This window comes from Salvia miltiorrhiza, chromosome 6 (assembly GCF_028751815.1).
Source record: "Salvia miltiorrhiza cultivar Shanhuang (shh) chromosome 6, IMPLAD_Smil_shh, whole genome shotgun sequence".
Classification (NCBI taxonomy): Eukaryota; Viridiplantae; Streptophyta; class Magnoliopsida; order Lamiales; family Lamiaceae; genus Salvia; species Salvia miltiorrhiza.
In genome coordinates this window covers 4544806-4565357 of record NC_080392.1, presented here as the reverse complement: position 1 = coordinate 4565357, position 20552 = coordinate 4544806, and the positions used below count along the sequence as shown (strand labels likewise).

General features: G+C 34.2%; 3 protein-coding genes and 1 long non-coding RNA gene across 13 annotated transcripts; 2 read left to right on the top strand and 2 right to left on the bottom strand.

Moving 5' to 3' along the window:
• Positions 1–1134: 1134 nt before the first annotated feature.
• Positions 1135–3259, bottom strand: LOC130988091 (uncharacterized). 2 transcript variants are annotated; one of them, XM_057911850.1, is made up of 5 exons: positions 2566–3259; positions 2247–2304; positions 2045–2098; positions 1827–1968; positions 1135–1618 (listed from the first exon to the last, which is right to left on the bottom strand). In XM_057911850.1, the coding sequence occupies exons 1-5, from the start codon at positions 2714–2716 to the stop codon at positions 1364–1366; spliced, it is 660 nt and encodes a 219-aa protein (XP_057767833.1). In that variant the 5' UTR covers positions 2717–3259; the 3' UTR covers positions 1135–1363. The 2 variants fall into 2 exon arrangements, with proteins under 2 accessions (XP_057767833.1, XP_057767832.1); XM_057911849.1 differs by having other exon boundaries at positions 2045–2128; positions 2566–3244.
• A 472-nt stretch (positions 3260–3731) lies between these two features.
• Positions 3732–6719, top strand: LOC130988090 (uncharacterized). Of its 8 annotated transcripts, none has more exons than XR_009089972.1 (7): positions 3732–3873; positions 4072–4212; positions 4694–4771; positions 4842–4925; positions 5009–5115; positions 5798–6318; positions 6402–6719. It is a non-coding gene; the product is annotated as an uncharacterized LOC130988090 (long non-coding RNA). The 8 variants fall into 8 exon arrangements; XR_009089977.1 differs by adding an exon at positions 4485–4546 and having other exon boundaries at positions 3858–4212; positions 4666–4771; XR_009089975.1 differs by lacking the exon at positions 3732–3873 and having other exon boundaries at positions 3880–4212; positions 5798–5957; positions 6229–6318.
• A 5447-nt stretch (positions 6720–12166) lies between these two features.
• On the bottom strand, positions 12167–14684 carry LOC130988089 (uncharacterized). 2 transcript variants are annotated; one of them, XM_057911848.1, is made up of 5 exons: positions 14544–14684; positions 14318–14378; positions 13693–13797; positions 13126–13453; positions 12167–12591 (listed from the first exon to the last, which is right to left on the bottom strand). In XM_057911848.1, exons 1-5 carry the CDS (start codon positions 14682–14684, stop codon positions 12570–12572), a joined length of 657 nt encoding a protein of 218 aa, XP_057767831.1. In that variant the 3' UTR covers positions 12167–12569. The 2 variants fall into 2 exon arrangements, with proteins under 2 accessions (XP_057767831.1, XP_057767830.1); XM_057911847.1 differs by having other exon boundaries at positions 12167–13453.
• A 274-nt stretch (positions 14685–14958) lies between these two features.
• Positions 14959–19249, top strand: LOC130988088 (leucine aminopeptidase 1-like). The gene is made up of 10 exons (XM_057911845.1): positions 14959–15192; positions 15651–16062; positions 16153–16347; positions 16494–16719; positions 16839–16965; positions 17093–17188; positions 17967–18044; positions 18321–18381; positions 18619–18806; positions 18917–19249. Exons 1-10 carry the CDS (start codon positions 14959–14961, stop codon positions 19043–19045), a joined length of 1746 nt encoding a protein of 581 aa, XP_057767828.1. The 3' UTR covers positions 19046–19249.
• The last annotated feature ends 1303 nt before the right edge of the window (positions 19250–20552 follow it).

Below are 20552 nucleotides of genomic sequence, written 5' to 3'. Positions count from 1 at the left end.
TTATTTGTTTAATGACCGAAATTTTGGTAGTTAATATCTTTATTTTTTTTATATATTTTTAAATTTTTTTAACAACCAAAAATTCGATCATTAATATTACTTTTTTAAATATTTTTTATAAACGGTTGTTATTTCTGTCGTTAATATTAATTTTTTTTTATTTTTCAATTATTTTTTATTTATTTTTATTTTTTTTATTATTATTTTAAAATTGTTGAGAATTTCTTAAAATTGATAGTTATATTTTAACAATAAAATTTAATTTTTAATAAAATAAAGATAATCTTTTTTTTAATTGATTGTTATTTTTAGCGTTACTTTTACGCCAACACCACAAGTTTGAGATATCCTCTTGACATATTCTAAGGTTATGCATGAATGATCTAGTATAGTGAAATAAAATTTAAATGAATTAATAGGTGTTAATTATATCAATAATACGTATGTTCTATATTGGTGACGTCGAAAGAAACTTCAAGATCAATTGTGCTTAATTTAGAACACTACTAAGATGGGTGACCTACTGCCTACTGAGAAGTTCGTGAAAGCGTACTCCACTGAGTTCAAGATATATTAGAAATACTAAAATAATTGTGGGGGCAAAAAGCTAGATTGTTATACTTAAAAAAAAAAATTACTCGTATTTTTTTAACAGCCAAAATTTCAATTGTTAAAAATAAAATTTTGATCGTTAAACTTAAAGACCGAATTTACGAATGTAACCTTTGGAACGACCATGCAAATAACAATCGATTAAATTGATCGTTAATGGTGTTCACGATTGTCTTTTCGGTTTTAACGACCGAAAATTCAACGGTTAAAGCCACATTCCGGTAGTGTAATAGAATGCGAACAATTATTTATTACTCCCTCCGTCCACGAAATGAGTACCCATATTTCATTTTTCGTCCGTCCACGAAATGAGTACCCATTTCCCTTTTTGGCAAGTGTACCCCACACATCTCTTTAATTAATACACTCAAAAAATGGGACCCTTAAACTATTCACACTACACTCCATACATTTCTTAAAACTCGTGTCGTCCACAAATGGGTACTCATTTCGTGGACAGAGGGAGTATAAGTGACTAAGTTTTAATCAAAAGCTCATTAAGATTCTACTTGGACTAAAAAATGGCTCCGGAGCTCCCGGCCCCTGTGCAAATATTTTCGGATGCCATACTTCAATAAATTGAAACCCCTAATGACAAATCTTAAATATGCCCTTGATCATAACCTAGCTAGGTAGACACACACATACATATACGTATATATATGTGTGTGTGTAGTAAAAAAGCTAGCAAGAAGGTTTAGGTTAAATACAAAGTGATGAAGTGATATTCAAATGTGTGATTTCCTCTGGTTCAGGTGTGGTACAAGTGATGGAATCTAAAGCAAGTGATGAGGTGGTCATTGGTAAGGCCGGCGACCTGCATGAAGGCGTAGACGACCGTGGGCCCCACGCCCCGGAAGCCTCTCCTGACTAGGTCCTTGCTTATGAGCTCCGCCCTGGGGCTCTTCACCGGCACTTGGCGGCCGTGACGAAAGCTGCTGACTATCGGCTTATGCTTCACGAAGCTCCACATGTACTTGTCCAACGACCCAAATTCATCAATCACCTGCAATCTCGTACAGACCAACGTCCAGTTTTAGCTTACCTTGAGTGGGAGACTCGCGACTTTATAATAATTAGATGATAATGTGTTTGTTTGTCAGTGACATTCATATTAGCTCCTAGCGTTTATGATAGGATTAGAAGGGATTTATTTTCTTATCAGATAGGATTCTTGTTTGGTACGAGGAGAAACATATATATATATATAGTACCTTTAAAACTTGACGAGCATTTTGAGTGATGGATCGCAGCTTGAGCTCTGATAGCAGTGAAGTGGCGAGGCTTCCGGGTGTTGTTATCGTTTTGTCGCTCAGTTTTGCAACAGCTATTGGATCAAAATCAGCAAACACTTGTCTGAAAAAGAATTACATACACTATTAGCAGCATTCAAAAATAACAGCTAATTAGAAAGCTAAATGGATATATGTACCTAAATATGTGCCTTTTTCTCAGAATAGCAGGCCATGCAAGCTCAGCCAACGCGCTGGAAAGGACAAGAAGTTCGAACAATTTTCTGCATTGTTAGCACAAACAACATGATTCAAGAAAAAAAGTAAATTCACTTGAATATTCTTTTAGATCTGGAAACTTGATGGTTTGAAGTGTTTTTTCATGAATTTGATGTAACTCACTTGTCATCGTGTGCCGGGACTCCCCATTCTTCATCATGAAACGCGACATAAGATGGATCTGATATCATATACGACTGATATTTAAAGACGTTTACTTTGCATAATTGATTTATATAAGACACATGATTTAGTAATTTTATCCTTAAAGTATGATTTCTCCAATTCCACTCTTCTGATTTTTGAAGTTTCAATCCATTTAAATAAAACAAACGATTAGTCTTACTATTTTGATTTATCAAGGTTAATCCTTCAAAGTAAACGCACCCTTAAAGCATACGCGTGAATAGATATCAAAACATTATACAAAAACGAAACTCACCGGTGTTAAGAGAAACAGCCCAAGCACACCTTCTCTTGGGTTGAATAGCAAGAGCATTATTTGTTGGGTTTGAGTTTACTACTTCCCCTTTTGATTTCTCTACCTTCCCAAATGCCTTCTTATCATCAATCAACCTCTCACCACTATTCATCTCTCCTATATCACATCATCCAAACAATGCCTAAGCTTTTCCAACAATCCAAATTATGACAGAAATCGGATAACTTAAACAGATCCTATAAACAATGATACTGTTAAAAACCCACTGAAATCTTGCATAAATAACTACAACCCCATTGTGGTTTAAATTAAATGATGAGCTACGAAGGGAATGAAGCGCAGCTTTGTCTTTTCAGAGCTTTAATTGATGTTCGTAACCAGAAAAAACTAAAGCTGACGACTTTTTCGTATGAAAATGAGATGTGTCAGTGTGGCCAAAGAAAAAATTGTGGGAAAATTAAATGAAGAAAGAGAAATGCGACCACAGATATTCAAGAATTGAGCATTGGATGGTTAAAAATTCAATCTTTATTTCACCCTGCTGATGAATTATAAATTTATGGAGCAAAGCAAGGAAGAACAAAACGCAGTGAGGCATTTGCTTTGCTTAGAGAGGTGGGCTGCGAATTCACCTTTTTCACTGTGACAAAATTAAGATAACCCAAAAGTAAACAAGACAGGAAGTGGATTTTGAGAGATCCTAATGTGACGTTTCATCTTACGTTGGATTCGACTGCAGTAAAAGTATTTACTGCATTTGATGAAACATCATCGCTGTCTTTTTTGAGATACCAATTAATGGGAGCTTTCCTTTGGGTTTCGTACAAATACCTTCGCAACTACTCCCCCTCCGTTCCACTGAACTTGTCCCGTTGCTTTTGGACACAGATATTAAAGAGAATTAAATTAGTATAGTAAAAATGTGTAAATGTATGAAATCATATTGGTTTGTATTGTAAAATTATTATCCAAAATTGGACGGGGAGTACATCACACAAATTTTGACGAAGAAAATTGCAAAACATTATCATATATAGTTGCGGCGTTTAAAAAGCTATGCGCAAATTACAAGTTCAAGTAGACTTTCATTGTTCCGCCAAATAATCATTTACAATTTGAGTAGATTTCCTCACTTTAAATTTAGACATTCAAGAGGTACAATCTATCAATTCTATAAAGCAATACATGTTAAAGCCCCCATATTCTTTCTCTCTCCTACATGGCACACTCACAGGGCTTTATTTTGTACTATTTGAAAGCCTTTTTTCTCACAATTTTTCAAAGCCAAATTCGGTTCTTCCTCACAAGGTATGAGTTCGACCCTTGACTCTTACAAATTAGCGGTTCTTCCTCACAAATTATATTCAGCCGATACTAAAAGCTTCTTGGTGTCGATTTCTCTATTATTCAGCCGTTTCTTTTCTCAGATTTCTCTCACAATATCAAGCAATCAACCGTTTCTTTTCTCAAGTTTCTCTGTTATTCAATCAATCTTTCACAAATTAGGGATGTGCTTGCGGCTCGTCCGGCCTCGAGTCACCGCTGAGCCCTGAAGTTCGTCCACCGCGCCGTCGACCACCACCGACGACTTCTCTATTTTGATACCTCCATTTCCGGATCCGCCGTGATTCTTCCTACACAGCCATGGTAAGTATTAAATTAGTTTCCTAATTTAATAACGCGTCCTATTTTAGATATAGAATGATTATTATTTTAGAAAGAACAAATTTTGGAAAGAATTTTAACAATGGAAACTTATAACCTAGATTTTTAGCTATAAATTCCTTAGTTAATTGAGTGTGATTTGTAAACGCAAGAGTATTCATATAGAGCAAAAGCTGATGCAAGTTTTGAGATTTCTGATAATTTTTGTTCTATGCAAGTTTTGAGATTTCTGATAATTTTTGTTCTGATAATAGTAGGAAACGAATTATTGGTATTGTATTCAGAGTAGGCTGAAATCGATGTTTGATCACTCCTGGTAATGGTTCATGGTATTTTTCCATTGATTCAAATTATTTTGGCTGATTTGCTGCTCATATAGACTTGGAATCTTAGGATATTTTGAGTGGTTGATCATTTGATCGGTGCATTTTTTAGATTTATTTGTTGAATCTTGTATTTTCAGATACAAGTGCTGGGTGGATCGGGGGTGTTAACCTGGATAATGGTGGCGCGAATGACCCGAAGAACCTTAAAAGTCAAGGTAAATAATGCTTGCTTTATTATAAGGAAATTCTATACATAATGCCGTCTGTGTTCTCTGGCTAATTCAGTAGGAAACATGTAAGCAAATGATGGAATAATGCTAGGGTCGTGGGCTGCCTAGGGCGAGGGAACTGCCTTTCGATTATCTTCCGGTAATCAGAAATATCATACTCTTTTAATGTGATTTGATTATCTGCGTAGTTTTGATTCGAAGATGAATTTGATTGATTGATAGGAAGAATTCAAGGCGCTGCCGGAGGCTGGGGATTTCACCATATTCATGGGCCTCGACAAGTACGAGAACGAGGAGCTCATCAAATACGAATTTCCTGAAGATATTTGGTATACTTTTTTTATTTTATTATTTTTATTATAACACCTTAATTGTTGAAATACTTTGAGTTGATTTTGTTGGAGTTGTTGCGAGCTGCATTTGGGGGGAAGTGGTTTCCAATTTGTTTATGCAAAAGGAATATGTGAGAATGGTGATGGCACTTTGTTTGTAATAGGATGATTTTGTTTGTGAAAATTAAGAATTTGTTTTTTTGGTTATGTGAAGCTATGTATGCTCTGTTTAGAAGCTTATTTGATGGGACTGTATTTTCAATTCCGGTGGAAATTGAGTTGGGAATTTGTTAACTTTGGAATTAGAAACGATAGAGCTGAACTATTAATGAGATGTTTTGGGGTTTATTGTGTGTGTCTCGGGAATTTCTTTCACCCGTGCTAGATTGTGGAAGTTCTATTCGATTGAGGTTTATTTTTCTTCAATGATTGCTCTAGGATTGTTCGGTGCAGATTTATTTATTTTTACTAAAATAGATATCTCTCTTTTCTTTGTTTGTTTGAATTTTCTTGTAGTTGTATTCACATTTTGCATGATTTCTCTGCCTTTAATTTTTTTAGGGTGGAGGAAAAGATGCTGCTGCTTTCTCTAATTTTCGGACCTCACTAGATTTTTATTTTTAGGGGTCCAAATGTACAACCTAACCTCATTGCAATTTGTCCTGGAATACAATTCCAGTTAATATGGCAGGAAAACAGAGGGACTTTGGAGGAGTGGAGAAGGGAGATGATCAGGCTACACGGCTTGATCCTGGAAAAAAACATTAGCTCAGATTTTTCAAGATGACTCTTTTAGGGAGTTTGAGTTCAAGCAGTATTTATTTGCCTGTCAAGCTAAGGTATGAAAGTTAATCATAAACATGCTTAGGTTTGTTTCGTAATATGTGTCATGTATGCCATGATGCTCTATTATAATACAGGTTTCCCTTCTATTATTATGTTTTTCTACTACAATATTTTTACATTAAGAATTATGTTGTGGATATTTCAATGAATTGGTTGTTCTATGTGACATATTCTCTCTGTTTTTCTGAAAAAAATTATTGTTGCTTTCATTATCCTTTGCTTTAACCTTCACGCATGCTCCAAAAAGGGTTTCTGTGACTTCAGCTTCTCTTTAAATTAAAACGTCCATTTGAGGTTGCATCAATGGGTTATTCGTTCATAATCAGCTTCTCAGGGGCATTAGCTTTGCATGAGGTATTAGCATTGAGTTCTGATGGATTCTTATCTTAATTGCATTGTGTTGAATTTTTCACCTTTTATGTGTTGGGTTCTCTCAGAGTATGTTGCCATTTTGTATGCGTGAAGTCTGGATAATCACAGCTTGCTTGGCGTTAATCGGTGCAACTGCTTCTAACTATGAAGATGGATTAGCAACACCTGATGTTGAAAAGGAGTTTTACTTGGTCCAAGGGGAGTTATATACTTTGTGCCATACAAAGGTAACAATGCAATTTCATAAGAGTAGTTTTAGAAAACTGAGAGTGTATAGCATCTCTCTGTTTCCTTGCCAATACAAGCACAGAGAATGTACATTTACCTGGAAGTTGATCATGAAATGCTGATATTTGCTAGCATACTGTTTTAATTTGCCTCGAGATTGGTCTTAAATTTTTTAAAATTAATTCACTTTCATTTATTATTTCTTGTCAAGATGGCCAATGCCACCAAATATCAAACCTTAAAAATAGCCAATTAGATATTAAATTTTGTTTAACATATTATTTTCGTTCAATTTTAATTTTGTTTTATTGAAAACAAAAAATCAATCTTACAAAATGATTATTCACATGTCTTTGTCTCAGTTATGTGATGATGAATTAGTCATACATACAACTTGCTTTAAGTATATATATTTTTAAAATGACAAATAAAGATTATAAACTAGAAGTGTACCGTAAATCATTTAAAATGTTTTTTAGAAAATATATAAACATTAAGATAATCATTAGTATTTTAAATCAATTTGTATGACTAATTCATCACGATAACTCATTATAAACATTGTTTACCTTGACTTAAAAGTTCTTTTGATTTATATGTATATGGATTACCATATACTATATAAATTATTTTTTTATAAAATATTAAATCCTCTTTATAATATTCAATTCATACTAATCCATTATTATCCTTTTGTGGATTATTATTAGATATTACATGAGAGTGCTTAATATAAGATGATTTTCTAAACATAATATTTACATATAAAATAAATTAAAATATGATAAAATCGGCTTAATATATTTAAAACTAATTCGCATTGACATGTCAGCATAAGTTTTTTATTGGTTCAACATGACAAAGTTATTTTTTTGTATTAAATTAAGAACAATACAAAATTGACTAATCAATTGATAAGCATTTGAGCTAGGTATATGCTTATTTATAGCTCTAGACGAGATGATTCTCAAAATTCATTTATGGTATTTCAAACTTCATACCGAGATAATCTTAAAAAGTTAGAGGTGGTCTATCAAGTTCCACGAGACGTACTCAGAACTCAGTTTTGGTTCCAAACAATATGATGCTCACAAGTTAGAAGTAGTTTGTCAAGCTTCAAACGAGATGATGCTCATAATTTAATTTCGACCTTTTAACCTCAAAATGAGTGATGCTTAGCACTCAACTCCGATTTTTCAAGCTCTAAATGACTGATGCTTAGAACTCAGCACCGTTCTATAAAAACTATGGACTGGATGATGCTCACAAGTCGATTATGGTCTTTCAAGCTCCACATGAGATGACTCTCACAAGTCAGTTTAGTCTTACGAGCTCCAAACCAAATTAGATATTGCTCACAAGTCAGTTCTTATTTTTCAAGTTGCATATGAGATTATATTCAAAAGTTAGTTATATTTTTTCAAGCTTCAGATGGTGATACTCATAAATGAAATGTCACGTTTCAAGTTAGATGATGCACTAACTATGTTATGGTTTTTCAAGCTCCATACAAGATGATGTTTAGAAGTTAGTTATGGTATTTTAAACTCCAAATGAGATGATGCACATAATCATGTTATGGTTTTCCAAGCTCCATACAAGATGATTTTTTAAAGGTAGTTATGATCTTATAAGCTTCAGATTGTATAATCTCACAAATGGTCTTTCAAGCTCCTAATGAAAATAATGTTTAGAAGTAAGTTATGGTATTTAAAGTATCAAATAGTGATGTTCAAACGATTGACGTATAAAAGTCATATATATTGTTTTAGGGTCCAGACGAGATAATCCTCAAAAGTTTGGCGTGCAAAAGTTAAATATTGTCTTTCGAGTTCTTGATGATCATCTGGTCTTATAGAGTTGAGATGAGATGATGCTTATATGGCATATGAGATCTTAAATTAATTTTTATCCGTCAATATAAAAAAATTGTACAAAATTTATATAAAAGAGTATTTTTATTATTCTAGCAAAAAATGAACATTTAATTGACGAATATAGTTGAAATTAATATAACGTAAACTCTATTACATCAAGTTAAATTAATTAAAAATAATATAAATAATTTAAATCAAAATTTAAAGCCCCGTTGAATTTTGTACAAACGTTTGTTTTGCTATGACTATAAACAAAAGCCAATGACAATCTCTTTCAAACGTAGGACTTTACCTACCAAAACCCGTATTCAGTCATGGCCAGCTGTATGCGGCGATCTCACGAGTCACTAGCAAAAAAGGTCTCAAAGTTTTGATTTATGATGAAAATTGTCAGACAAGCAACACAACTACTAACGTGGTATACAATGAAATTTTTGATAGATTGAAAGGTAAGAACGATATAACCTTGATCATCTTATTCATATCTTTATAGACCAATAGCATTTATTAAACATTTATAATGCTATTTACTTAACATTGCTATTCTAGATGGATGAGAATGAGTGTTAGATTTCTATGTATGAAAATTGCTTATGTATATCGTATCTTTTACTTGCAGAGGCTATATGCAGATCTACAATTTTAGATTTGGAAACTTCATCTTCAAGCAAAAGCTTATGAAGGTTACTGTAGATTCAGGTTTGAAGTGAGGAATTGAAAATTACTGTTGTATTGCTTGCTTTTGAAGATGTGGTCAATAGCCTGTTTAATGAATTGTTGTGTTGAGTACCGTTAACTTTACTTTTCGTAACTAAGTTATTGCCTAATGTTGTACGATTTAGCTTCCTTATATGTCGTATATAACACTAATAATTGTTTAAATATTAATTCTAAAATAGAACAAAGATATAAAAAAATACGTCACACAAAAACTTATACAGATAATATCAAATTAAAATAATAATATATATATCGTCAATATAATTAACATTAAAATTTATTATAAACTATGCTATAAAATAATGACCCGTCGAATTTCGACGGGTTATACACTAGTTTAAAATATACTCTCTTCGTCCCAATAATGAAGACACACTTCATTTGGGCACGGAGATGAAGGAGATGTAGTTTAGATGATAAAGTGTTGTGGCCCACATCATTAGTGTTTTGCTTAATTGAAGTTTAATGAATTTGTTGACTTTATTTTAAGTTTTGACTTTATATTTTAAATATTTAAATAATTAAATTTCGAAAATTTAATTAATTTATTTAAATTAATTTTTTTATCCAGATTTTAAATTTTTTTTATTCACTGTTATCAATTCAAAGTCATTTTAATTCCAATATTTTCGATTCCACTTAAGTTCAAGAATAAAAAACTGAAAAGAAAAGGGCGCTTCTTCCAAAATTAAAAAACTGAAAATAAAAGACATCAATTAAAGAAAAGGGCGGTTCATCCAATTTAAAAAATATTAATACCACATATTAATACAACATTATTACTCTACAATAACTCATTTAAGTATATATATATTTTTTTTTTGTGTTTTCCTAACAAATTTTATAAAACAATTATGAAGAGATGAGTTCTCTAGCAATTTGGTTAAATGATTTGGCTGAAGTAAGAATGAGTATCAAATAATCCCTCATGTTCCAACTAGCTTGATCACTTTCTTTACAATACGAATTTTTAAAGAGCTAGTGTTTAGTGTGTTAAGTGAAAAAGTAAAAAGGTGAATAAAAGAAAAAAATATCATATAAAGAAAGTGATCAAATTAATTGTAACAGCCCGAAAATAAATACTGATGAAGTTAATTGGGTACCAAAACATAATACCCAACGATATGATTATAAATCTTCTCGCCGACAATGAAATGACAAAAATTAAGAAATCATAAAGATTTCTTAATAGTACTCTTCCTATAAATTAATCACTTCTTACAATTACTTGATATCATATTTTTTTTTAATTTTCTTTTCAAAAAATACTTCGTTATGTGCACCAATTGTAAATCGAATTGCTCGTTTACCTACCGAATTAATTACACTTTTGAGAAAGGATTATCCACAGATCTAATGAGAAAAAGAAGCATTTCAAAAGTGATATAATCCACCATATAAAGATCTAATCATTTCTGCCACATGAAGGTTGTCAGTCGTTTTCTTGATTATGAGTATGATTTAACTTCCATTTTAATTATCTCAATTATTATCTTATTTATTAAATGAGAAAGGAAATTGCTTTTTCTTCGTCAATTCTTCCCCCTATATTTAAGAGGTACCTCCGAGCATCGTACAACCAGGTTACATTTTCATTTAAATTTTGACCCGCATCCTGACCCAACTTATAATATTTCCTCCGTCCTACTAGAATTGACACTTTTGAGTTGGGCACAGAGATTAAGAATAAATGGTTAAGAGTGTAAAGTAGGTAAGATCCACTTATTTTATGTGTGTAGAAAATGTAGATTTTAGGAAAGTGTCAATTCTAGTGGGACAAACAAAAAATACAAGTGTGTCAATTCTAATAGGACGAAGGGAGTACTATTCTGGGCATGGGTCAACTCGGTTGTAAAGTACACCCAATTGTACCCAAGATTTTGTGTATATTTAAAGAGTTTCAGGAACATTAAAGATTCATTTTTTACTTGTAGTAACAACTACGAGAGTAAGCATACAATGTTACAGAAAATACACGTAAAAAAATTATATATTAATAAAATTAGTAAATTTATTTTATTAAATCTTAATTATTGCACTAGAAAACCAAGTAACTAAAATAATACTCCATCCGTCCCACTTCAATTGGCACACTTGCCTTTTTTGTTTGTCCCATTTCAATTGACACTTTCCAAAAATAACATGTGGTCCCTACCTTCTCTACACATATTAAACAAATGGTCCTCACCCACTTTACACACCTAACCTTTTATTCTTAATCTCCGTGCCCAAAGTAAAAGTGCCAATTGAAGTGGGACGGAGGGAGTACTTCATCCATCTCATAAAAATATGAATATTTGAAAATAGCACGAGTTTTAAAAAAATAGTAGTATTAAATAAAAATGTATTTTGAGTGGAAAAAATGTCTCACTTTATGAAAAACAAAGAGATTGTGGAAGGGTAGTGAACAAAAATAGAAATATTCATGTTTTTATAAATGGTCCAAAAAAATAAAATATTCATATTTTTGTAAGACGAATATGGAGTAATACTAAAGAATTTGAAAAAGTGACAATTTAAGTCCGTTCCGCACATAAATCTACCTCAAATTTGCAACGTTGTATAACAAAAATAAACTGAAAAGTTTGACATCATTTTTTAATAAATCCTAAAATATGACACTTATTAAAGAAGAAGATTTCATTTCCAACTAAAGATTTTTGTTCGAAAACAGGAGGGGTACACATTATATACATATATCTAAGATAAAAATTGCAATCACAGTATCTCGAAATCATTTCACAAACAGCAAAAGCAATTTTGGTCGAGCAGATGTCAACTTGGATTCATTATTCTCATCTTGGGAGGATACTGTTGAAACTCCAAAGCAGACAATTGTGTTTTTCAATTAGTGTCCCACCATGGAAGATGAAAACCTTTTTTTTACACCCAATTCTCAAAAGGCTGCATTTTGCTACACACTAATAAATATAATAGCACTCTTTTTTCACTACCATCAATCCATGAATAATGACACCTAACCCAACCTGCAACTAACTGGCGAGTTTCGAAAGAACCCATTTTATATAATGTAAGGAAAAATAATTAGAAGTGAGTTTTTGTTTGATTATCACTACTTTCAACTTCTACTAATATATGCCTTCCAAGTAGCTCCATCTAAGCTGCCTAATCAGAACAAAATAGCTTAGTGATCACTCAACCATAGCCCTCGAGCCTCGAGCTGTGACGATATGGAACCGATCTTCAGAATGGAACAAAACCAAAAAAAAAAAAAACGAAGCAATATGACCACATGCTTCCCGGCCGCATAACATAAGCAGGATGATCCATAATGGTTTGTAAGTATCAGTTACAGAATTATATGAAATGCACATCCTAACCTCACATTCTTTTTCCATTCAGGCACATCGGGACTGACTATCACGGGGTGGTACAGAAAACACGTCATCATAAGATTCGGAAATGGCACCTGCACGAATCCACAAATTAGAACCCTAGCTAGAGTGCAGCGGAAGACTGAGGAAGATGAATATGAAAGAAACAATATAAGGATCCTACATAAGAGATTGCTCATAAGGACTGTACCCAGATAAGACAGTAATATTACTCACAATTCAAGGAAGCAACGGGATTAACATGTGGAAATAGAGATGGTGATTCTACTTATGCCAACACATCAAGAAAACAAATATCATGTAAAATTTACTAAAGAGTTGAGAAATATTCCTTACAAATGCTTGAATTGATGCTCTTTTAAACCTGTTCATCATTTCTCGCGAATCTCACCAGGATCCATAAAAATATTTTGTGCTTTGATGTTATACTATATTGATTAAGGATTACTCACAGATGACAAAAACTCTACAAATATCCTACTTAATATATTAGTAACGACAGTTTTTCAATGATCTGTTAGGATGTATGCCATACTTGCAGCAATGAAAGGTAAGCCAAAGAGAAAACATTTGACAATGTTAAAGAGCAAAGGTAGAACAGAACATACCCCAGTAAACCTCGACCCGACCATGTTCTAGGAGTTACAGTCAGATTAACTAGAGAACCTTGCCTCGTCACAACCAAGGGAACTGCTTCACCTTGTTTTTGTTGAGCTTCAGCAGCAAGCCGCTGCAGCAAGTTCTCACCTCTCTCCACATCCCCAAACTTCAAAATCTGATCCCCCAGTTGTAAACCATCTTCTGCAGCTGGAGATAGCTCAGTAATTTCATCGACAACTGCAAAGGGTCTGCTGATATTGAAATCTGCATCCATGGCACTAGAAGCATCTATGGCAACATAATTGCCAAGGGACGAAGACATGCCAGCATCTGACCCTGCAGCATCAAATGCGAACTCAGTTAATCTATGCCACTAACATACTATATATGAACCTTTCGACTTTAACAATAGGAACAAAATCCAGTGCGTGTTCTGTGAAAGTATCAATTAACTTTTGAGTTCATGTCCATCGCTTTGTTAGGCTCATAATAACTGATCGTGTGTATAACTCACCTTTCACATATCACAAACTCCAATAAACAACATGGAATTATGGGTTTAATGAGTAGCTAACCTGAATCTTTAACAGATGCAGTGGTTGTAGTATGTTTTGCAGAATGAAGAAGCTGAATGTTTTGACTCATCTTCTCCGTTATATCCTTGTGATCATTACGCAACTCTGTAACAGGAAAAACAAAGTGAGTAATGAGAGAGCTTTTCCAAGAACTTCACATCAATTTGCTAACAGCTAACAGGTAACAATAAAGCCAACATACATTCTATAGTTTAGAATTCAAAACCGAGGGGTCCTCGTTCACCAAAAAAGTTCCACTTACCCCTCAAATCATAAGGAACAAATTCAGACCTTGAGGACGAATATAAGCACCGTAAACAACTTAAAAGATCAGAGAAACTTATATTTGGCTGAAAAAAAGCAGAAATGAGCATTGCAGACACCTGATTCTGCTGCAAAAAAGGTAGGAAACAGTGCTTCAAACCAATTCTCGCTTTTTTTAGCAAACGATGTAAACTGTTGTTTACTCGCACAATCTCATGAATATATCAAGAAAACATCACATTTTTGTCATCTTCACAAAAAACATCATCTCCTAAACGCACAAGCAAACAAAACTAGCGTAAATTTCCATCAGAACTAACACAAGAATACTTCATCATCACAAAATACAAGTGTAGTTTACCAGCAAGCCTATGCCTGTCAGCTCTAACAGTCGGAATGTCAATATCTGTCCTTGGAAACCCCTGCACAACCTCAAGTTTCAGAACAAGCCGCTACAAAATCTTCATACTCTAGCATGATTCAATTTACTGGTGCAGTAACAAATTCCAATGCTAATTTTTTTTTTCACTGAATGAGCTAAATAAAGAAATAATCAACTACGGAGAAGCAAATGAAACAAAATAAACCTCGAAATCGACGAGGTTGCCGGAGAGGCCAGGGCCGCCGGGCTGGCAGAGGCGTTCGATGATGACATTCATCTCCTCCTCTATTCCACTCCGCTTCTCCATCAGTTTCATCGTCTCCGCTTTCAGATTCGTCGCCACCATCTTCGCCGTGTTCTGAATTTCCGATCAATCAGCCAGCTGAGAAGTGATGATTACTACTTCTACTAGGGTTTATGATTGCGAGTGCTCAATCAGAGTAGTTTCTGGAAGGGGTCAGAGATAGATAGCTTGGTGATGAGTTCACCGTTTTTACGTTTCAACCCCTGAATTTCCAATTATCTCATTTGCCTCCCTTAAAATTTGGAGATATGTCAATAATAACTTAGATAATGGACATAAATTTAACAGCATCCGTTTATTTCTTCAAACGCTAAATATGGCCGCCATTAGAGTAGCTTCTACTTCCTTTACTATTCGTGCCTCGACTTCATCTTCGTCTTCGTTTTCGTCTTCTTGCTACAATTTCTGCCCCTCTGTTTTCACCAAGTTCGGATTCGGTCTATCCTATGCGGCCACACCATTGTCTTTTTCGAGAGGAAAGCGCATGGCGCATTCCATTACTCGAGCAGCTCTTGGTCTCACCGAACCCAAAAAGATCGATCCACCAAAGGTATTCATTCTATGTTTATGTGATAAATTATGAGATAAAGTGGGAATTGTTGGAATGTTTTTGGAGCTATGAATTATGATACAATTGGAATAATGAGTTAAGATTATAGTGAGAGTATAACTCTATAGTAGGATGCATTTGGTTAGTATTTGTGTTCTGTACATTTTGGAAATTTTGACCTTTTCCTGTATCTTGATTGATGTTTCTAAAATTTGTTATTTGTATTCAATGATTATTAGACCATGAGTTTCATGTTAGTTCCTTCTACACTGTATCTTTGTTCATTTGATTGTGATATTATTTCACTTCAGTTTTCAAGTGATTTGACTGAGTGCTTGGCGTTGATTTGGATAAAATAGGACTCCTATCTGTATCCAGATGTATTTGGCTTTTTTATTTTATGGTGATGTTAGCTCTCGCAGCTGAACTAATTTGATGTGTTGCTGGAATTATGTAAGATCTCATTTTCTGCAAAAGAGATTGACTTGGTGGAATGGAAAGGGGACATACTTGCTGTGGGCGTCACCGAGAAGGACATGGAGAAAGATGAAAATTTGGCATTTAAGAATGTAATACTGCAGAAGCTGGATTTGCATTTGGGCGGATTGTTATCTGAAGCCTCGTCTGAGGAAGATTTCACTGGGAAGGCGGGACAATCAACAGTGCTCAGGCTTGCTGGTGTTGGTTTGAAAAGGGTTGGTTTAATTGGTCTCGGAGCAGCATCAGCAAGAACGGCTTACCGTAGTCTTGGTGAGTCCGTTGCTGCTGCAGCAAAGACTTCCCAGGCTAGTAGTGTCGGTATCACACTTGCTTCTTCTGATGGAATTGCTGCAGAACTGAAGCCAAGTACTGCTTCAGCTATAGCTACTGGTATGTAGTTTTCAGGATATCTTGGGTTAAAATTGCTGTCTTTGTTTCTAGTTAATGTGATTGCTCCTTGGAACTTCGAAAATGGAACAGGAGCTATATTGGGGATGTTTGATGATAACAGATTCAAATCAGAGTCAAAGAAACCTGCTCTAGAATCAATCGACATCATTGGTCTTGGTACTGGACCTGAGATTGAGAAAAAACTCAAATATGCCAAAGATGTTTGTTCAGGGATCATTTTGGGAAAAGAGCTTGTGAATGCTCCAGCGAATGTACTCACCCCTGGTTTGTCATATTGTTTGTTTTCTTCAATCCTATCTGCTTTTTGTTCTTCGTACCCCTATTCTCAAGAGATTCGATCTGCTAGTTAGACTTCTATGATGTCATGTTCTGCCTATCTCACTGGTTTTGTTGATTTTGCTGTTATTCAGGAGTGCTAGCTGAAGAAGCCACAAGAATTGCATCAGAGCACAATGATGTTTTTACGGCAAAAATATTGGATGTAGAGCAGTGCAAGGAATTGAAGATGGGATCCTATTTAGCTGTTGCAGCAGCGTCCTCCCATCCTCCACATTTTATCCATTTATGTTACAAACCTCCGGGTGGAACAATCAGAAAGAAGCTGGCCTTAGTTGGAAAAGGCTTGACTTTTGATTGGTAACTTTTATACCCAAAGAAAGGGTCTTTATCTTTTGTTTTTTAAATTTCAAGAAGAGAAGACACATCTTTATCTGGTTTTCAGATCTTTTTATCTTGATATTTTCTTTACAATTCAGTGGTGGCTACAATATCAAGACAGGACCAGGCTGTATGATTGAACTCATGAAATTTGACATGGGAGGTTCAGCAGCAGTACTGGGTGCTGCCAAAGCTCTAGGCCAAATCAAGCCTGATGGAGTAGAGGTGGATTTGCTCTTTCTTGATGCATTTCGATATGCATTGTTTGCTTGACTTGGTTGACTAACTACTTTGTCAGTTAATTGTTATAGCAGACTATAAGAGAATTTGACAATTGACTATGTATATGCAGGTTCACTTCATTGTTGCCGCTTGCGAGAATATGATTAGTGGATCAGGTATGCGTCCTGGGGACATCCTTACTGCTTCAAATGGGAAAACGATTGAGGTAATTTCTCCTTTCCACAGTTTGTGCATTATTGTTCTTCTCTGTCCAGTTCATTGCTGAATCATGCTGTATTTCCATTTGGGCTTCTTTGTCCACTTTGTGTTAGAAGCATCGCTTTTCACTATTTGAGTCTCAATGTGTCTTGAGTAGACATCTATTTAAAAAGTCATGTTACATCCATCTAAAATAGAATTTGAAATGGTTTTACCGGAATAAACGAGATGAACCTGTTTTTTGTTCCAATATAATATTTGTTTGGGTGTGTTGTGTTGCATGTGAAATGATAGCCTCTCTTTCTGTTTTGCATTAGCATTTGGTTCTTACATGTTCCTCACGGACCGATCTCTCTGTTTTGGTTTTCCTTTGTCATGTGAGATCTTTTCTCTTAGCACCCCTCTTAATTTGAATAAAGACAACTGACAAAGTATGTTCTACTACAAAGCATGAACTACAGAAGATATTTACAAATTTATGATGGGTAACGCACCTAGATAATATAGAATATGATTAACAAGACAGAAAAATCCAATAAAATCAAGAAGCTTTCATATCCTGAATTTGTAGTTTGGGTCATTGGTAGCAGTAGGCGGAGGTTTTTGTGGCCTATTAAGCAGCTCCCTTCCCTTTACCAATAATAGCACTCATCATCATCATCTCGTTTTCATTCAGCGCTATCTGAACCGTCCCAGATATAGATCTGGGAAGGAAGCACTCTTCTGTAAGCATTCAATAAGGTTCATATCCTTGCTAATGGTTTTCGACCTCACCAACAATGTAGGTAAACAACACTGATGCTGAAGGAAGACTTACACTTGCTGATGCTTTGATATATGCCTGTAATCAAGGTGCAGAGAAGGTATACTAAGGTGGTACCGTTTATCATGCTTTCAGAGTGACATCTTCTCACAGATACAGGCAACCTAAGACTTGATTAACCAACAGTGCTTGGCTTATGTTCAAATCAAGTAAAAACATTTCCCCGGGGAGTACTTCTGGAAGAAATGCTTATTAGATGTTTCCATATCCTTTTTGTATGGAATTACATACACACACACACACACACACACAGGGTCTCCATATACTTTTACTAATGTTATATTATGTAGTTTATAGCAAGCATTGTAATGTGCAGATAGTGGATTTGGCTACACTGACAGGGGCTTGTATAGTGGCACTTGGACCCTCGATTGCAGGTAGATTCTATAAGTCTACATTTTGTCAGAATTTATTTCTTGCTTGTGTGTGATGGAATCACATCATTGCATGCGGTTGGAGCAGATAGAGTCAATTGTTTCCATTTTGGTAATATACACATAAAGTAGTTTTGAGATGCAAGACCTTCTTTTGAGATAAAATCGTTGGAGTCTTTCCATATTCTTTCAGACCTAAATACAAAATAATCTGCCTCTTCAATATTTTTAAAAATACAGGTGTATTTACGACGAATGATGACCTAGCAGAAGAGGTGTTCAGAGCCTCAGAGAATGGTGGGGAAAAACTTTGGAGGCTGCCGTTGGAGGAAACCTACTGGGAGTCCATGAAGTCAGGAGTGGCCGATATGGTGAATACTGGTGGTCGTGAAGGCGGTGCCATCACCGCAGCTCTTTTCTTGAAACAGGTAATGTTTTCATTATCAGCTGACCTGCTCCATCTCCTGCAAACACGAACGATCTAACAATATACGAACGCCAAACTTTGCTAAGAGTGTTGTATTGTTTTCTGGGATAGTTTGTTGATGAGAAGGTGCAATGGATGCACATCGACATGGCTGGCCCTGTTTGGAATGGCAAGAAGAAGAGCGCCACTGGATTTGGGGTTTCAACACTGGTCGAATGGGTACTTAACAACTCTTCATAATTTGGTGAATAATTATGTTGGAACTATATGAAGAAGTTTCCTTTTTTTTGGGTTCTATTTTTTGGTTGAGCTATGTAAGCCAGTTTGTAGGAATGAACTTGTAGTAGCTATTTTTGTATCTTAGTTACCTCAGGTGTGTAATGTCACTACTACACAGTGTTTCTTATTTATAATTGAGAGAAGGGATCTAATTCTTTAAAAGAATCATTTTTTGTTCTAATGTTTGAGGGGGAAAAGAAACTCATGTGCCTTAATATTGTGGGTTTCAAGGTATGCAAACATATAGTACATAACACACTGCACAATGAGTTTGGTTTTACATTAATTCTATTTCTTCTATGATGTAACCCTTCAGTAATACACTTGTTTTCATTTTTTCTTTTTTTCTTTTTTTTTTTTCTTTTTTTTTTTCTTTTTTCAGTTTATGTCAACACTTTCTACATTTCTTTTAAGGGAACATCGTCAACACATCAATCTAAATAGCAGTCAATTTGCGATTTTGTTTTTGGCTACACGGAAAATATGTATGCATCTTGGAAAATTTGAAGGTTATACAAAAAATATGCATACAAAAAACTGTTTGCTATAATATGGCAAAAAAATTATAAACTCATGTATATAATTTTTTATGTTTAAAATAAAAATAGGATTTAGTTAATTTTATATTTTTCACATTTTTTTTAAATAAAAAAACTAAGAAAATTACAAAATGCTTACAAAATAATAGTAATAAAACTAGCAACATTCTATTTTTATTTTGAACAAAATATTTAAATACATTGAGTTTAAAGCTAATATGGAGACCCATATATGGTCAAGTATAGTCAAATAGCAGCACTCATAACTTTATTACACAAATTACATGACATTACTTTTTTACTTTGGCTCTGGACATTAACCCCTTATCGTTTGGCCAACACATGCACACATTGATATTTCTAATTCATGTAATAGTGTTGTGAATTTTTTTTATAAATCGTGTAAAGGCATGCCTGCTCATTTTTTGAGTGGTTTTAGAGTGGAGTTTTTGTCTCCAAAAGAATTTATAATAGATTAGATTTGATTGTTGACTTATTACAAATAATTAGAAAAGAGTTCTATTAATTTATAGGTTCTAGACTATTATTCTAGATTCATTCCAGTACTTGAGGGATCTAAAATTCTCTACTAAATCATTCTAGGATTTTTCTAGATTACATATATTTTGATATTTCTAGTGGGGAATTTTGCATCTCAAATCTCACCGGCAGAACTCGCCAAAAATTTGCACCCTCACATCTCACCGGAAGAAGCTTGTCGGAAAGAAGATGGTCGTCGAGCTGATTGGGGAAGAAAATGGGCTTCACCCCTAAATCTTTGTTTTTCCGAAATATTAAATCTTCGTTTTTATTTCCTTGTTTTATTTGAAAATTTTCAAAATTTAAAATAAAATCATATAATTATATTAGTAAAAGCATTAGGAATTATTTTAACACAAAATGACTGTTGGATACTAATTCCATATTGT

Bases quoted from the DNA above. Each gene is read 5' to 3' on its own strand.
- LOC130988091 (XM_057911849.1), bottom strand. From the start codon at position 2,716: ATGAATAGTGGTGAGAGGTTGATTGATGATAAGAAGGCATTTGGGAAG. The intron at 2,305-2,565 runs GTGAGTTTCGTT...ATATGATATCAG, and splicing joins GGCTGTTTCTCTTAACACCG to ATCCATCTTATGTCGCGTTT. The intron at 2,129-2,246 runs GTGAGTTACATC...CTAACAATGCAG, and splicing joins GTCCCGGCACACGATGACAA to AAAATTGTTCGAACTTCTTG.
- LOC130988089 (XM_057911847.1), bottom strand. From the start codon at position 14,684: ATGGTGGCGACGAATCTGAAAGCGGAGACGATGAAACTGATGGAGAAG. The intron at 13,798-14,317 runs GTAAACTACACT...TTCCTGTTACAG, and splicing joins TGACAGGCATAGGCTTGCTG to AGTTGCGTAATGATCACAAG. The intron at 13,454-13,692 runs GTTAGCTACTCA...TTGATGCTGCAG, and splicing joins TGCATCTGTTAAAGATTCAG to GGTCAGATGCTGGCATGTCT.
- LOC130988088 (XM_057911845.1), top strand. From the start codon at position 14,959: ATGGCCGCCATTAGAGTAGCTTCTACTTCCTTTACTATTCGTGCCTCG. The intron at 16,720-16,838 runs GTAACTTTTATA...TTTACAATTCAG, and splicing joins AAAGGCTTGACTTTTGATTG to TGGTGGCTACAATATCAAGA. The intron at 18,045-18,320 runs GTATACTAAGGT...TGTAATGTGCAG, and splicing joins GTAATCAAGGTGCAGAGAAG to ATAGTGGATTTGGCTACACT.